At 39.7% G+C, this 16,515-nt stretch overlaps 1 protein-coding gene across 5 annotated transcripts; it reads left to right on the top strand.

Moving 5' to 3' along the window:
- The first annotated feature begins 2,319 nt into the window (after positions 1-2,319).
- On the top strand, positions 2,320-15,890 carry LOC311040251 (uncharacterized protein). 5 transcript variants are annotated; one of them, XM_084050417.1, is made up of 10 exons: positions 2,320-2,498; positions 6,341-6,388; positions 9,774-9,977; positions 10,344-10,379; positions 10,568-10,615; positions 10,871-10,918; positions 11,747-11,866; positions 12,671-12,793; positions 15,049-15,115; positions 15,251-15,890. In XM_084050417.1, exons 3-10 carry the CDS (start codon positions 9,809-9,811, stop codon positions 15,348-15,350), a joined length of 711 nt encoding a protein of 236 aa, XP_083906543.1. In that variant the 5' UTR covers positions 2,320-2,498; positions 6,341-6,388; positions 9,774-9,808; the 3' UTR covers positions 15,351-15,890. The 5 variants fall into 5 exon arrangements, with proteins under 5 accessions (XP_083906543.1, XP_083906542.1, XP_083906541.1 ...); XM_084050416.1 differs by lacking the exon at positions 6,341-6,388 and having other exon boundaries at positions 15,254-15,890; XM_084050415.1 differs by lacking the exon at positions 6,341-6,388.
- The last annotated feature ends 625 nt before the right edge of the window (positions 15,891-16,515 follow it).

The following is a 16,515-nucleotide window of genomic DNA, read 5'->3' as shown; positions in this document are numbered from 1 at the left end:
GAATTGTGAAAAAGAATATTTGTATGGTCACGGTACTCAGTGTTATTTATGACTCTTTTTTGTAGTATGGAAAGTGAGTGAATTGCTGTTTTGTAGGTATTTCCCCATACTTCTACACAGTAGGATAAGTATGGTAGTATCATAGTGCAGTACAAGATATGAAGTGATTTGGTATTGAGGATGTGTTTTGCCTTATTAATAACAGCTATGCTCTTTGCAATCTTGACTCCCACATGCCTTATGTGGGGTCTCCAACAGATTTTGTCATCCAGGACAACACCTAGGAATTTATTTTCGTATACACGCTCAATTTCAATGTCGTTTATCCTAAGATTTAGTTCTGTTGTGATGGCGCGGTTGCCAAAGACCATGAACTTTGTTTTTGTTAAATTTAGAGAAAGTTTGTTATTGTCAAACCACTGTTTATATTTACTTAGTTCAGTTGACATGGATTGCACAAGCCGTTGGATGTTTTCCCCAGTGCAAACGATGTTTGTGTCATCGGCAAAAAGTACACATTTGGTAACATTTGATACTGTACAGAGGTCATTAATGTACAAAATAAATAATTTGGGTGGTTGTGTTCCGTTAGATATCCTTCTCCTATCACAGCAACTCACAAATCTTGCTGCTGTGTTTGCACATTGTTGTACTTCGCCCAGCAGATATGTGAATTTTTTGTCCTTGGTCATGTTTTCAAAATCTCTGTGTGTGGTTGTAATCTGTGGGAAGTATGTGTCTCTGATGTCTTGGTACAATGGGCAGACGGTTAGGAAGTGTAGCTCGGTTTCCACTTCATTTTGTGTGCAGTGGGTGCATAGTCTGTCTTCTCTCGTGATACAGGTCTGCCTGTGACGACCTTTCTCGATCGCAAGACTGTGCTCACTGAGTCTGTACCTTAAGATTTTTCTTTGTTTTGGGTCGGTCACGGTGCTCAGGTATTCTGCCACTGCATATTCTCTGTTTAGGGCCAGATAGCATTCTAGTTTACTCTGCTTTTGTGTGGCTTCTTTCCAATGTGTCAGGTAGTTTTCCTTTTGCTGTTTTATAATTTGGTTTAGTCCAATGGGTTTTCTATCTCGTGGCTCTGTTTGTGTTTGTGCCCGGAGTTCCAGGGCCAGCTGGCTGAGGGGGCATCTCTCTAGAGTTTCGCTGTGTGTGAGTGCCTTGTTATGGAGTGCATCTAGGTCGCTTTCTTTTAGGTGGTTGTAGAACTTAAGTGCTCTCTTTTTTATTTTGATTATGAGTGGGTATCGTCCTAATTCTGCCCTGCATGCATTATTTGGTGTTTTTCGCTGGGTACGGAGAATGGATTTGCAGAATTCTGTGTGTAGGGTCTCGGTTTGGTGTTTATCCCATTTTTCAAGTCCAGTATTTTAAGCCAGGTTTTAATTGGGATGTCTATTTTGATGTTTCTTTTGATAGCATAGAATGCCCTTCTTGCCTTGTCTCTCAGGTCCTACATCTTGGTTGTAGTTCCCTGTGCTGCTGATGTTTAGGCCAAGGTAGGTATAGTTTTTTGTTTGCTCTAGTGGGATTGTATTTAGGAAAAATTGATGGTTTTGGCGGCTGGACAAGCAATCAAACAGGTACAAGAACTCACAAGATCAGCCATGTGGCGCCCTCTGGTGGAGTGTTACGGTACACAAGTTCAGACTGAACTTGTGTACTGACAGTAAAAGTATCAATCAGTAAAGTAACTATGTACTTTTACTCAAGTACTGTACTCAAGTACAATTTTGAGTTTTTGTTTTTTTACTTTACTGGAGTGTTTCCAATTTTCTGTACTTTTACTTCTACTCCACTACATCTCAGAGGCAAATATACTTTTACTCCACCACAATTATTTGAAAACTTTAATCACTAGTAACTTTGTAGATTTTGATTATTATTACAATTAACATATCATAACCCACTTTATTATTTAGCTTGTAGATCTACTATTTTCAAAAGATTTGTATACATTTGAAAACTTGTGATATGGGAACTTTCTGCATAATGAGTACTTTCTTTCTACTTTTGGTACTTTAGGCTACATTTTGATACCAATACTTTTGTACTTTAACTCAAGTACATTTTTTATCATGGATTTTCACTTAAACAGAGTATTTCTTACATTGCAGTATTGATATATATATATATATATATATATATATATATATATATATATATATATATATATATATATATATATATATATATATATATATATATATATATATTATTTTTTTAAAACCTTTTTTTCCCACCACTGTTGCAACAACAGGCTAATGTCTCCTCCCCCAAAAATATTCAGTAGGCTATACACTCACAGTGAAAGTGAAACTACAGAAACGTCGGAGTAGATATAATCACACTACAGATTAAACTAAACCTCGGTTTAAATGGAGGACATAAATGGAAACAATTGGAAAAGAGTTCTAGGATGGATCCGTGCCAAATGTCTTGGTGTATAACAGTGATTCTTCTGTTTGGAGCTGCAATGAATTCCAATGGAGGTTAGTGTGTGAATAGCCCTGGTCCAGAAGAGTTTCTTATTTCTTATGTTTCATAACAGTAACCAGTAAGCTGATTGTATGACGTTCTTTATAGTAGTGTATTGTCTGTCTGTCTCTTATATATCATCATTCATGATTTGTGTGCGTGGGAACTCATTTGAAACAAGCTTAGTGCTTTATGAGTTATCCAGATTACGACAGTCATGTTTCAGGGCTACCAGTTTAGCAGACCTAGTAGTATTGTGAATTGTACTTCCATGTACTGTTTCTCATATCTTACTAAATAAAGTACATCAATCAATCAATCAATCAAACAAACAAACAAACAAACAATCAAACTCTCTAACGCTCTGCTAGGCGCGCTGCTCTGCTCATAGACCAATTATTTGTTTACTAACATTGGCTGGACGCACAGATGATTGTTTCACGCAATCAATTCAATGCCCAACCTGTTGTTTCGGCCCCTGTGTGTTGGCTAGTGAGGCGCGTCCTAGCTAGCGAGACCTGATAGAATGGGTTTCATTGCGCGCATACTGGTTCTTATCAGTGTGACGTCGTCTGTTAAGGGGTCTTATTACACTGCCGTGCGAGGTATCCGTGTTTAGTAAAGAAAATAGATAAAACTACTTCGCTTTTCACCAAAACAAAGGTTGTTTTTTGTTGTTGAAAGTCTATTCTCCAGGGTGGGAAGCCTCTCAGCACCCCATCCTCTCTGTATAATACACTTTTTGGTCAGAAAATAAAATATGTCCACCAGACGGAAATTATTTGATTTACTCCACTGCTCCCCCTACAGATCTGGTCAGTGGTCATTTATATTGACCATTGGGCGTTAGAGAGAACTCACCAAAACCATCTGGTCACTAGAGACATGTGGGCACCTGCATGGACGAGTGGGCACTTAGGGGTGGAGATAACTGGGTACTAGGAAGAGTGGGCACCGGGATAACTGGGCTCTAGGGACATGTGGGCACTTAGGGGTGGAGATAACTGGGCACCTGGACGAGTGGGCACTTAGGGGTGGAGATAACTGGGCACTAGGAAGACTGGGCACCATCACAACTGAGCACTAGGACGAGTGGGCATTTTCCCAATGTGTTCTATTTTTTAACAGTACTACTATTTTGGCAAATACACTCTTATATTGTACTTTGAAACTCTGTTATAATATACTTTTGACCTCAGTATTATTTTGGCAAATAAACTCTTATAGGCTATTGTACTTTTGACCTTGTTTGTTGTGTAACTGTTTTGGGGTTTAAAGAACAGTGGGTTAAATATCACTTACCAACAACAAAGCAGCATGCTATGTAAAGTTAAAAAACAATTGTGAACACAAATCCTAATTCAGGTGCCGCAGACTTCCAGGTGCCCACTCTTCCTAGTGCCCAGTCATCCCAAAAATATGGTGCCCAGATGTCCCTAGTGCCCACCTGTCCTGTGTTCATTGTGTCACGTAGGCTTAGACTACACGCCTATATTACACCCTAAAACCAGAGAGCTCTGCCTACAAATGTTGTGTTCCGTATGTAATGATGTGAGCATGCTCATTGCATGCTCACATCATTAGGCATCATTACGTATGTACTCTTTACATCAATTCTATTCTAGTTATTACATGAATAAAATCTGAGTTCCTGACTCACACTTGTGTCTCATTTGTCTCTGAATTAGATTCGTTTTCTGCTAGCAAAATGTGATTATTAGGTGTGCACCACCACCATGAATGAAAGAAATCCACATTGTATAATCATTTGTAGCCTTGGATCAAGACGGTCATCGGTCATAATATATGGCAGTCTTGTATCAAGGCTAAATAATGTACATGTTTAGTGAAATGCTCTATCACCAAACTACCCATGGTAGACTACATTATCAATTCTATCATTAATTCCATTGCTACATAGCCACTCCTTATATTTCATTATGTAATGAAAACTTGTCTAATATAGCCTATATAGTATATACCATGAAATACATGTTCTATTTAATCATATACAGTATTTCTACTTATTTTCTATTGTTATTCTAAGTGATACAATATCCACTTAATACACAAGTTATGCCTTAGGCAAACAAAGTCCATAAGGTATCTCCCTCGTTTTAATTTACCACAACACTAACAATGTAGCCTAATGGCAATTTAAACAAAGTCGCTGACAAATTGACATTCTCCTTCCATACTACTGTTAAGCAAAAAAGTGACATGTCGCTTATTTTGGGCTTGTTTTCATAGACCTGGTTGCTTATTCCTCTCGCAAAATCTGGCAAGTTACTGTGTGTGTGTGTGTGTGTGTGTGTGTGTGTGTGTGTGTGTGTGTGTGCGTGCGTGCGTGCGTGCGTGCGTGCGTGCGTGCGTGCGTGCGTGCGTGCGTGCGTGCGTGCTGCACTGCTGCACTGCTGCACTGCTGTGTGACTGGGGGTTGTGAGCTTGTAGATCGGCAATTTTCAAATAGGTTTGAAGTGCTATGTGGACTTTAATCACTCATCATGTACTGTACATAATTATATGTTTTGACTCTTAAGTCTTTTTCTATTGTTCCATCGGCACACCTTAGACTTTCTCATCAACATAGACTACACTACAGTACCTGTTCACCTTAATGGAAACCAAAACTATTAAAGTTGACAGACAAAAAACTAGTTTAGCTGGTAGAACTTAATCTCTTCCTGTCCTCAAGTATGGCCCTTTTTCAAGTTTTTTTTTAAGGCTTTTTATGCCTTTATTTAGAGAGGGATAGGGAAAGTAGGCTGATGCAGGATCTGATCTGTATAGGATAAGTACAAAATATATAAATGTAGAATGCTGCTTTGGATGCAGCTTTTACAAAGTTAGTTTTTAAGATTAAATGATTTGTAAGGATTTGGCAATGATGGAGGAGCAGGCGCTGGTTTATCATCGGCACCTACTATCCTTTACTGCAGTGGTATTCAACTAGATTAGGCAGGGGGCCACAATTGTAAAATGACTTGAAGTCGAGGGCCACAAGACCGTGTTCGTGGTTAATGTATGGCCGTTTGTTGTGTGCTATAGGACACAACAATGGCCATATTATGTCCATTATTGTAACTTATTAGGGCCTGCTTCATACTGCATTTATGCCTTTTGATGTTTGATAGTATACTTTCTGTTCCAGTTCTTTATAATGCACAGGCTTTGATTTGTATATAGAGCAAATATGTTTCAGTGTGTTCTGTGCAAGGGTCCCTGGCATAGAAGCAAATCTTTGTGAGAAAAGTGGTGGAGACAGACTGGCACGGTGAAGGTATTAAAACAAAAGTGTTTACATGTTCGTATGAAGGAAAGGTGTTTACTTTATTTTTTGTTTTTGTTTTTGAGCACCCGGCTGATAAGTGCACAAGCTCTTATGATGTATTTTAAGAACCATTAGTTGAGAGGGTCAGAGTGACCCTTAAAAATGAGACGACGAATGAAACATACTGTGTAAAATCTACACGTGGATGAAGATGTAGCAGATGGAAGATGGACAAAATCCACTCAAAAGCTAATAGATGCAGAAGGAGAATTATTTCTTTGGTGTAATGGATGACAGCCACTCAAAACTCAGAAATAGCTACAAATGGGTGGTATATGGTGTATGAAATGCATTCAAAGCTCACCTAATCACCGAATTCTAGTACATGATGTGCTACTGAAATGTAGCGATGTAGCTTTTGTCAAGCGTGAAAAAAACAGTTGAACTACTTGAAAGTTACATTATTCTAAAAGTTGTGAGAAGTAGACAACATTTCTAGCATAACAAATTAGCAGGGGCCAATGGGGCCGCATTTGGCCCGCGGGCCGCCAGTTGAATATCACTGCTTTACTGTGTTGAACCCAGGTGACTGCAGGCGAGGAGAGCCAGGATGATGTGAAGCAGGATGGCGAGGTAATGTGATTATGTTGACACATATCTCTGGCTTTGTGCATTTGTTTAATAAATAGTGTTTTGTTTACCTACAGTATAAGGCACCATTCGTGTATTGAATGGATATTGTATCACTTAACAATGGAAAATAATAAATAATAAATATGGTAAAGGGATCGTGTATTGGTTTAAAAGGTAAACATAATGACAATATAGGTTGTGCAGTATTTATGGAGTTAAGAGTAGAGTAGGCAGAATTTAATATTATAACATTAGGCAGTCTGGTAACAGAGCATTTTAGTAAATTAAGTCAGTTATTATAGACAGTGTATTTCTTTCATCTTGATCTTGCTGCACAGACCAATGTCACAAAACAGACAGAGTCACAGTTTTATATTCACACTTAAAACAACTATAACTATAACCAGGCTCCCCACTACCTCTCTGACCTCTTCCAATGCCACGCCCCCTCCCACTCCCTCAGGTCTGGTGATGCCAACTAAACCTCTTGGACTTCCCCAAAATAAAACAACGCACCTGGGGTGACAGGGCTTTCTCACGTGCAGCCCCCACCCTTTGGAACTCACTCCCACCCTGTTCAAAGCCTCCCTCAAAACCCACCTTTTCAGACTCGCCTTCTCCGCCTAATTCAAATCTCCCTTTCTGCCTTTTAGTCTTATCTTAATGTTTATTTGCCTTCCAAAAAAATTGCCTTTTAACTATTTCTCCTAGTTTTGTTTTGTTTTGTTGTAAACGGCTTTGGGTACTAAGAAAAGCGCTATATAAATGTTATGTATTACTATTATTATTATCATTATTGTTATTATTATTATTATTATTATTAATTAATGAATAATATAAAGCACAAATCAAGTCAACTTTGTCTGTCCGGCCTAGATGATAAACATGCCGTTTTATGGATGCCATCAGAATGTGATGTTCCTTGATACATTAAAAATATTCATACAATACACAGAAGCAGTTTAAGACCTTAAGATTGCCTGTTAGATTACACCCACAACAAATTGTGTCATGTTAAACCACTAACAAAACATTGGAGCAAAGGGAACATTTCAACATTTCAGCCTGTCATCATGCTGATGACAGGCTGCTCTGGTCAGGTATATAAGCAATGCTGACCGCCCAGGCGAGACATACTTATTCTCTGAATTCTTCAAAAACATTTTCAAGTAGGCTCTATCTTGATAAATGGACCACAGACTTGAAGTTTAAACAACTAAATTCAAGCCTAAAATATCTTAAAACTATATTGTGTGACACAACAACATAGTATTTTTGAACTTATAAGAGTGTTCTTCAGCGCTATTTCTCTCCTGTTGCTGCTTCTGTGGCTGGTGCAGAATGCATTGTGGGAAGTCGGCTATCCTGAAAGATGTCAAGTGTCCATCAGATGCAGACTTCAAACTCAGGAAAAGAAGGACGCATTTGAAGGGTACATTTGAAGCCTATATGAAATGGGACAGGCCTTGGCGTGCCTCTGTGACGTGATCGGCCTTCAAATGCACACTTCAAAGTAGTGCACGTTCCCTGAATTGGGACCATGATTGGGACACAGCAACAGAGAGACTGACCCTAACAGTGAGAGTCACACTGACTTTGACCATAGACCTTTGATCACCAAAATATTCACTTCATAATTTGTGTGAAAATCCTTTTAAGATATCTTTTTGGCTTTTTCTGCCTTTATTGATAGTATACAGTATATAGACAGGAAATGGGGAGAGAGAGACGGAGAGTGACACGCAGCAAAGGTGGTCAGGGTCGGGATTCGAACCCGCGACACGCTGTCAGGCTGCATTGGAACCTAAGTGCCCGGACCAAACATTCTTAATTTATATTCAAAAACATGCTTTTCGAGGTCACAGTGATCTTGACCTTTGGCCACCAAAATACAATCAGTTCATCATTGAGTTCAAGTGGACATTTGTGCCTAATTTGATGACATTTCATCAAGGTGTTCCTGAGATGTCATCTACACGATGGAGCCGACATATGTACGGGAATGTACATAAATTTGTGCAACTAACTATTATGTATCATCGCCACTATTAATGCTATTACATTACATTACATTAGTCATTTAGCAGACGCTTTTATCCAAAGCGACTTACAATAAGTGCATTCAACATAGGTAGGGAACGAAACTACTAATCACCAGAAGTCTTTTTTTTCTTTTCTGCAAAAACAAGCAACCAAGAGTATACCTAACGCCAGTGGCGGCCTTTCCTATGTTTCACCCGTTTCAATTGAAACGGGCCCCCAACCTCAGGCCCCCCCCCCCCAAAAAAAAATATAATAATAATATATTTTTTTACTTGCATCCCAGTCCGGGGCCCGCCTGTGGCTGGCCGACGTCCAAGAATTTCATACAAGAAGATGATGTAGATCTGATTGAATCAGGGCTCAGCTCAAGTGAATCATGTGAGTGAGTTGTTTTAGCTGTCTGAAAATGCATCATTATGGATTGTGGAAGCAAACCAACTTCAGTCCACACATTTAATTTAAATTTTTTTTTTTTTTTTTTTTTTTTTTTTTTTTTGGGGGGGTGCATATGGGGCCCCCATATGAGCTCTTGAAACGGGCCCCCAGATCATTAAGGCCGCCCCTGCCTAGCGCTAAGGTAAAAGTGCAATATATCAGCTACCTACTTTCTTAAACAGATGAAACAAAATAGCAAAATCAAATGAGTAAGAGCTAAAACAAATAAGTGTATCGACTAAACAAGATCCAATAATACAATAATAAAACAAGAGGTCATACAACTAGTTAACAACAAGTAGGCCAGGCAAAGAGGAAGGGTAGTGTTTCCTGAAGAGGTGGGTTTATAGCCTGCGGCGAAAGATGGGCAGTGACTCTGCTGTCCTGACATCAGTGGGAAGTTCATTCCACCACTGTGGGGCCAGAACAGAAAAAAGTCGTGACCATGTAGATCGGCCAGAAGGACCCTTGAGTGACGAGGCAATCAGTCGCCCCGAGGTGGCAGACCGAAGTGGTCGGGCAGGGGTGTAAGCCTCGACCATAGCCCGGAGGTAAGAAGGAGCTGTTCCTTTCACTGCCCTATAGGCTAGCACCAGGGTTTTAAACTGGATGCGAGCCGCTACGGGGAGCCAGTGTAGAGAACGGAGAAGGATAGTTGTGTGGGAGAACTTGGGGCGGTTGAACACCAGACGAGCCGCAGCTTTCTGAACAAGCTCCAGATTACTGGACAAAGTCATTTTCTCTCAATTCTTCCAGTTATCTCGTGTCCAGTTCTCTGGTTACAGAGAAACATTTTGTGTATGTTTTCTTTTTAATACAAATAAGGATTTATTTGATTTGACTCAACCCACCTCTCACCTCAACACCTGTCATCCACGTTATAATCTGTTGTATCCTTTGTTTGCAGACAGCTGCACATGTCTCTGCTCACAACCTCCAAGAATGGAATTCACTGAAACTCCGGTAGCATCATATTGTTGTGAACATGACCGATACAGATACAAGTGCATTGATGGTTACACAAGGAAGGCAGGCACCTCCAACCTCATCAAGTGTGAAAAAAAGATGAACGATCAATATGACTGGACCAGGACCAATCTCATTTGTATACGTAAGACCCACATTTTTGTGTGCAGTTGCATTAAAGGACGACTTAATGACCTTTGACCACCAGAATGAGAGATGTGACATACTGTACATAGTGTATAGTCTACTCTACATTAAATGCCCTGAAGCAACATTTCTGAAGAGATGTGAAGGAGAAAGTGAATCCTTGTATAATATGTATTAATTTAGGAAACGGATAGTTTTGTCGATAGAACAGTTATCTAGGCACATATGCTATATAGTAGCTACAAGTCAGTATTTCATAGTTGTTTTTATGTTTAAGATTCAGCCCCATTCATTGACCATGAGTAGCTTACCAAATGATAGTTGACAAATACACTTTAACATTCTCATAATGATTTCATTTCAGGTGACCCAAAACTACCGGCACCTGTAACAACGCAGAGTACGTGTGTGTGTGTGTGTGTGTGTGTGTGTGTGTGTGTGTGTGTGTGTGTGTGTGTGTGTGTGTGTGTGTGTGTGTGTGTGTGTGTGTGTGTGTGTGGAGGCCATGGTGGGTAGATGGGCATGATTCATAATAACTATATTGTCTTTGTGGTTGTTACATTCTTTACTCCTGTGTGTCATCATCAGGTTCTTCTGAAATGTCAACAATGGCCTCTACTAAAGCCACCCAACAGCGTGAGTACTGCCTTTCCTACACAGCGAAATACTCAGTGTTAATTTAACTCTGAGTGTTGACATTGGAACCTGCTTATGTTCCATAAGCACATGTTTCATGCTTCTAAATATAATAATTAATAATTCTTCCTCCTTGAGTCAAAGTGGAAATTTTGTGCCAGATTTGAAGAATCTCAAGGCGTTCCCGGTTGATGTAGGCTACCGTATGTATACAGGAACTTACATAAAAATCACGTTTTGATTCTGTGTGTGCAGAGGAATCAACTGAAACTTCACATGAATCCTTCACGAACTCCACTTACAGTGAGTTGCAGCTGTATTTGCAATTATTCATCACAATGAACCAACTATTATGCATTATCATCATCTATTAACTAATGCTATTACTGGATTACTCGACCTGCCTGCGTGCAATGTTGCTACAGCTGTATTGTAAACACATGGCAAACAACAGCAACAACCTTGAATCACCACCACTGTGGTGCGTGCACCCCCTGGGGTGCGCAAGCTGCCTCTAGGGGGTGCGTGACATTAATAGTGTAATGGTGGTGCTGGTGTTCTAATTAAAAATAGTATCAGCACATATACATTTCTCTGAACTTTGACCTTTCACCAAACAAACACCTCAGTAGGGCAGTTCACTTTTTCTTTTCAAATCATGTGAGAAGGTCATATTCTACGTATATCACTGGGTGTGTTTTTTCAGTAGTGTTTGTTCAGTAACAGTCTCCCTGTCTCTCTAGCTCCCATTTTTAGACCTGAGGCTGATTCTAAAATCCTATAACCTAACCTAGGTTTTCTGATTTTTTTAATTCAAAATAATGATAATAATAATGTTGCGATATATATAGCAAAGGTAAAAAATATGTATATATATATATGTATTTTGACTCCTTTCAATCATTTTTGTTCATCTATCTCCATAATCAACCCCCACAAGTCCTCCCTTTGTGTCAACAGGAAGACAGAAAGCCTGCAGCTTGTTAGCTCTCAAATTATTCCGTTTGACAGGAGTGTAAAAAGTAGTGTAAAACACAGAAGTACATTTTGAAAGACATACTGTTGAAGTGTTAAACATGTCAGTCTCTGCATCTGTTATAATCTGGCCTCTTCTTCTCTTGCCCCTGGCAGCCCCTCCCACCTACCAGACAACTGAGAATCCACATTTCTCAGTGTCACAGTCTGCAGAAAAAGACAGAATTATACCCACTTCTTCTACACCCCTTTCCACACCGCAAGCTCGGACACAGGGTAGGCTTATAAATAAAGCACCCTACCATCTCCTCCTTGCAAAACTAATATTGTACAGTATATATATTTCAACAAATAGTTAAGGGAAATGATTCAACTCAATTCAGCTTAATTAAACATCTCAACCTAGTTTGGTGATTTTTGGAAAACTTTAAATGATTTATGGCCAAATTTGCACCAGACCCATGCATAAGTTGGGAAATGATGGAGCCCTCTATTGGGCAATTAAAACATAATTTCACACATGGTTCAACAGTGTTATGAGTTAATAATGGTTAGCCATTAGCCATTTTTTATTGACACTATAGTCTGAATTGCATAGTCTAAATTGATATTGACATATCCTGTAAGTTTTGTGATGATTGGCCCATTGGTTGTTGACTTAGTCTGTTGATGTCTTAAGCCTCGCCCTTTTGAAGTTCATTGGTCTTAAAAATAAGATGTTAACAAGCTATATCTGTTTTTAAATGGTTAGCCCAATAATAATCTAAAGAAAATCTCATAGCAATTGGACCTAGGGTTTAAGAGGAGATGTGTTTAAATGTAATTGGTGGAAAATCCAGTCAGTTTCACTTTAGTAGTACAGGATAGATGGATTTCACTAGCTTTCGTGTAAATTGGTAATTTAAAATGTCTAAATTTAACCTTTGATTATAGAGCCATCATATTTAACCTTTGATTAATGTGCCATACTTGTTTTGCAAGTATGGCACACAACTTCCCATCATTGGTGAAAATGTCATATCTCTACCATTTACAGGCACAAGGAGAAACATTGTCTTTCTTTTGATGTTGTAAAAGTAGAGCCCACAAGAGAGACCAAAAGTGCAGATCCAACGTGTAGAACTACTAGCAGTGTCGACACCGCAACTTCAGCAGAGAAAGAGTCCTTTGCTGATCAACACAGCACAGACACTGTAATCACAGGTGAGGTTGACTGATTACCTCCCTGGCTATTGCACCAAGTTCTACTTCACTCTTCTGCTTTCTCAGAATGCAAAATTGTCACCCAATTGAATTGATCTTTATGTCTGACAAGCTCAAATAGAAACAGACATCTATATACATTTCACTGCTGTATTCTGATCTCTTGCCCTCACACTATGCTGATGTTCACTGTGTCTGTAACTGTATTCCGGTGTATTGTTTGGAATTGTTTTCCAAAACTTAATACTGGGTGCTCAGTAGCCTGTAGCCCATTACATTCCAAGGATCACCTTCAACTGCTTTTCCTCTTTCGCAGCCACATGCTTAAACTTTTCAGCAGCCAAGTAATATATCTGCAAACTCTAGACCTTTCGGTGTCAATCATCATTTTTAGCTTCAACCAGGGCCCTATTCCACGAAAGGTGAATAAGAGCTAAAGCCTGGCTTTAAACCTATCCTGGTTTAATTTAGCCAGGATTAGGGATGAATCGGTTCCATGAAAGCTGAATTATCTTGAAGATTAGCCATGACTCGAATTATCTTGAAGATTAGCCCCGTGCGTCCCGTCGCGGCCCCCGTCGCGGTTGCCCCCCCGTCCCGTCGCAAACACACACACACACACACACACACACACTCTGTGTGTGCTTGCAATACTTTGCCACGCTTTCTCCCTGGATCTATTTATTGCGGTCGTGTTTCCTTTCTTGCTTATTATACATTTTACTTCCTTGTATGATTTCATGAGCTGCTGCAGTGCTGCTATTCAGCCACAGAGAAGAACGCCGCTCTGGTTTTGGACTCCATGATTGGTCAAGTTCAAGGATTCTGCTATCAACTTTCATGGTCTTTTATAGAAATACGTGAAGCCTGGCTTCATTATCCTGGCTCGACACAGCCTGGCTTCGACAAAGTCGCTCCTTTTCAGCCTGGCTTGGCGTTCATGGAACCGAATAAACCAGGCTATACGGACCCGACTTTGTCAAGCCTGGATTTGACTTAAGGCCAGGCTTATTTAATTCACCTTTCGTGGAATAGGGCCCTGGTCTCTCACATGTATATCCAAAGAGTTCTGAAAGGGTGTGAGTGAGTGAGGAGTGAATGACTGCAATTGCGCTTTATCTGACTTTACTATGAGATTGTCTTTCCTGTGATCCAGGCATTGGATTGTCCAATCAATAATATTTGTTGTCAATTTCTGTGGCATTTCTTATGGGCCAATCAGAATGTTTTCTGCTAGAAGACACTCTCTACCCTCGACCTTGGCGAATGTGTGTCAACAAATCTTGAGATGCTTTTATTTTCATACTGAACATTAAAGGTAGGGTAAGTGATTTTCTTTGGTTAAAATAAGTGTTAAATAGCTCTATATTCTGATAGTACTCATTGCTATAGAGTATTTGTTCAGTAAAAGGAGTCTCCTTGTCTCTCCAGCTCTTTATAAAACAGAAAATGCATTTTCATTTCAGTTTCAGTTTCATTTCAAATTTTATCCAATCAGGATAGGGAACTCAATCAGGATATAGATTAAACAAGTGAAATTGGAAGTGATGACACTAAGAAATGAGCAGGCAAATTGGAACTGGAACACTATAAAATGAAGTTTAAAAATGGGTACTTTCTCCTGATTGGCTGAGATTTTGACACCTACCGGAAAATGTATTTTCAGTTTATTAAAGAGCTGGAGAGACGGGGAGACTCCTGTTACTGAACAAACACTATATAGCAATGATTACTATCAGAATATAGTGCGTTAACCTTTTAACAAAATACTTTTTGTTTTAACCCAAAAATATCACTTACCCTACCTTTAACATGCATTGGTTTGTTACTCTTGTCATGTTTACAGTTACATTGTGTAACTCTATTTGCTCAGGCTAAAGTTACCCAAGAATGATTGTCCAAAGAGGTGTTTGTAGATGTGTTAGCAGTTAGCTATGTCACTAAAATGTTAGTTAACTGTTATACTCTGATAGGCTGCTACACATTTGCCAGTGTAGATGACCAAGCCATGCCCCGGACCCCCCAACAGGGGTTTGATTTAAGAACTTGTCACCCTTTCCACCTCTGATTAGTTTGTAGGTATGCATACAGAGACTGCAGCACCCTGGGAGCTTTTATTTGACAGTTACTGTGTGTGTGTGTGTGTGTGTGTGTGTGTGTGTGTGTGTGTGTGTGTGTGTGTGTGTGTGTGTGTGTGTGTGTGTGTGTGTGTGTGTGTGTGTGTGTGTGTGTGTGTGTGTTCTTGTGAATGCCAGGTTTGAGTGTTGTAGGAATACTGGTATTTGCCATGGGGACTGGCCTGGGGATTTTCTTGTGTAAAAGGTAAGCTTGCACAGTTGAAAGGTGGTTAACCAAAACGTTATCAGTCAATACCTGTATAAACATCCTACAGTAGGCCATACTGTATTATGGTTAAAATGTTAAAATATTATTGCCTGTATGTCTCCATTCTTTCCGAAGGAGGACACATAATAATGGCCCCCAGACAGGTGAAGCAGATGAACAGGTGCCCATGAATCAAATTCCGGAGAATGCACCATCTGACCCCAGTGACTAGCATACACTCTTTACCATGGGAACTGTTCTTAGACATGAAGGATTTTCAATTACAGCTGCTACACAGCAATGGTTGGGGCCGAGCAATTTCAGAAGGAAATGGACCAAGACCAGATGGAAAATAGCAAGAGGAAGGCAAATGAGAAATACAAGAGGGTCAATCTGGATCAAAATGTTCATTATACCTTGGAAGTTATTTGTCTCTTATTACACTGTATGTTTTTGTTAGTTAACCAGAGAAAGTTTGACAGGACTGGATCTAATGGCAAAGTTTTGTTGATGGTACCAACTTGCTAGGTTGGCAGGGCCTGGTATCGAACCCAGAACCTTGTGACTTAAAGGGCCTTAGGGATTGCACTACTGACAGAGCGAGTCAGGTGCACACCATGCTAGTTACTGTTCAGTACATGGATTTAGGGAGAAGAAATATAACCAAGAAAAAGTGTATTATTTAAGGGTCTCTTGCATTACTCAAGCCTGATGCCACAGTATAAAACTCATGTACACCCTCAGTTGACATGATCAATTGCTGTACTAAATATCAGAAAACCAATTTGACCAATTCAACAAGGAGTGGATTCACCACACCTGCAATTTAGTTCAGTTCAAATCACCTGCAAGTGTGAGAGACAGAGATGTAGAAACGTATTAAATTACAATCTCGTTTTTAAATCCCGTCTCCAGGGGCGGCCATAGCTGAATGGTTAGTGAACCCGCCTAGGTTCACTAACCATTGTCCCTGAGCAAGACTTGTCCCTGAGCAAGACTCTTAACCCCTAATTGCTCACAGGTTCTCATTGGAAACAAGACCGCAAGGACTTTCATGAACGACCTGTTAAAAGGAATTATCCTTATCCTTATCCTCTAATCCACACAATGCCTGAGTAGGCATTAGCATGTTTATTCTGCGTCACCCAGGATTCATACTCGAAACCTTAGACACTAAGGGCAAGTCATGAATTCATTGAGCTACTTGTCAAGTGAGAAGTCACAGATGGCTTCATACTATGTGACTTACAACTGAGATTATAGTGTTCTATATAGTTAGGCTACTGGCTTTTACCACGGTAAGGTGGGTAGGTCTAAACCAAGCTTTCCATTGAATCCATAAATTAGTTTAAAAGGTGCACAGGCATTGATTTGGGGTCATGAGTTGTGTGTGGCAA

The sequence above is a fragment of the Gymnoscopelus microlampas genome (genome assembly GCF_963454915.1).
Source record: "Gymnoscopelus microlampas genome assembly, chromosome: 23".
Taxonomy (NCBI): Eukaryota; Metazoa; Chordata; class Actinopteri; order Myctophiformes; family Myctophidae; genus Gymnoscopelus; species Gymnoscopelus microlampas.
This window is presented reverse-complemented; position numbering and strand designations above follow the sequence as displayed.

Bases quoted from the DNA above. Each gene is read 5' to 3' on its own strand.
- LOC311040251 (XM_084050415.1), top strand. From the start codon at position 2,426: ATGGATCCGTGCCAAATGTCTTGGTGTATAACAGTGATTCTTCTGTTT. The intron at 9,978-10,343 runs GTAAGACCCACA...ATTTCATTTCAG, and splicing joins GACCAATCTCATTTGTATAC to GTGACCCAAAACTACCGGCA. The intron at 12,794-15,048 runs GTGAGGTTGACT...TGTGAATGCCAG, and splicing joins CACAGACACTGTAATCACAG to GTTTGAGTGTTGTAGGAATA.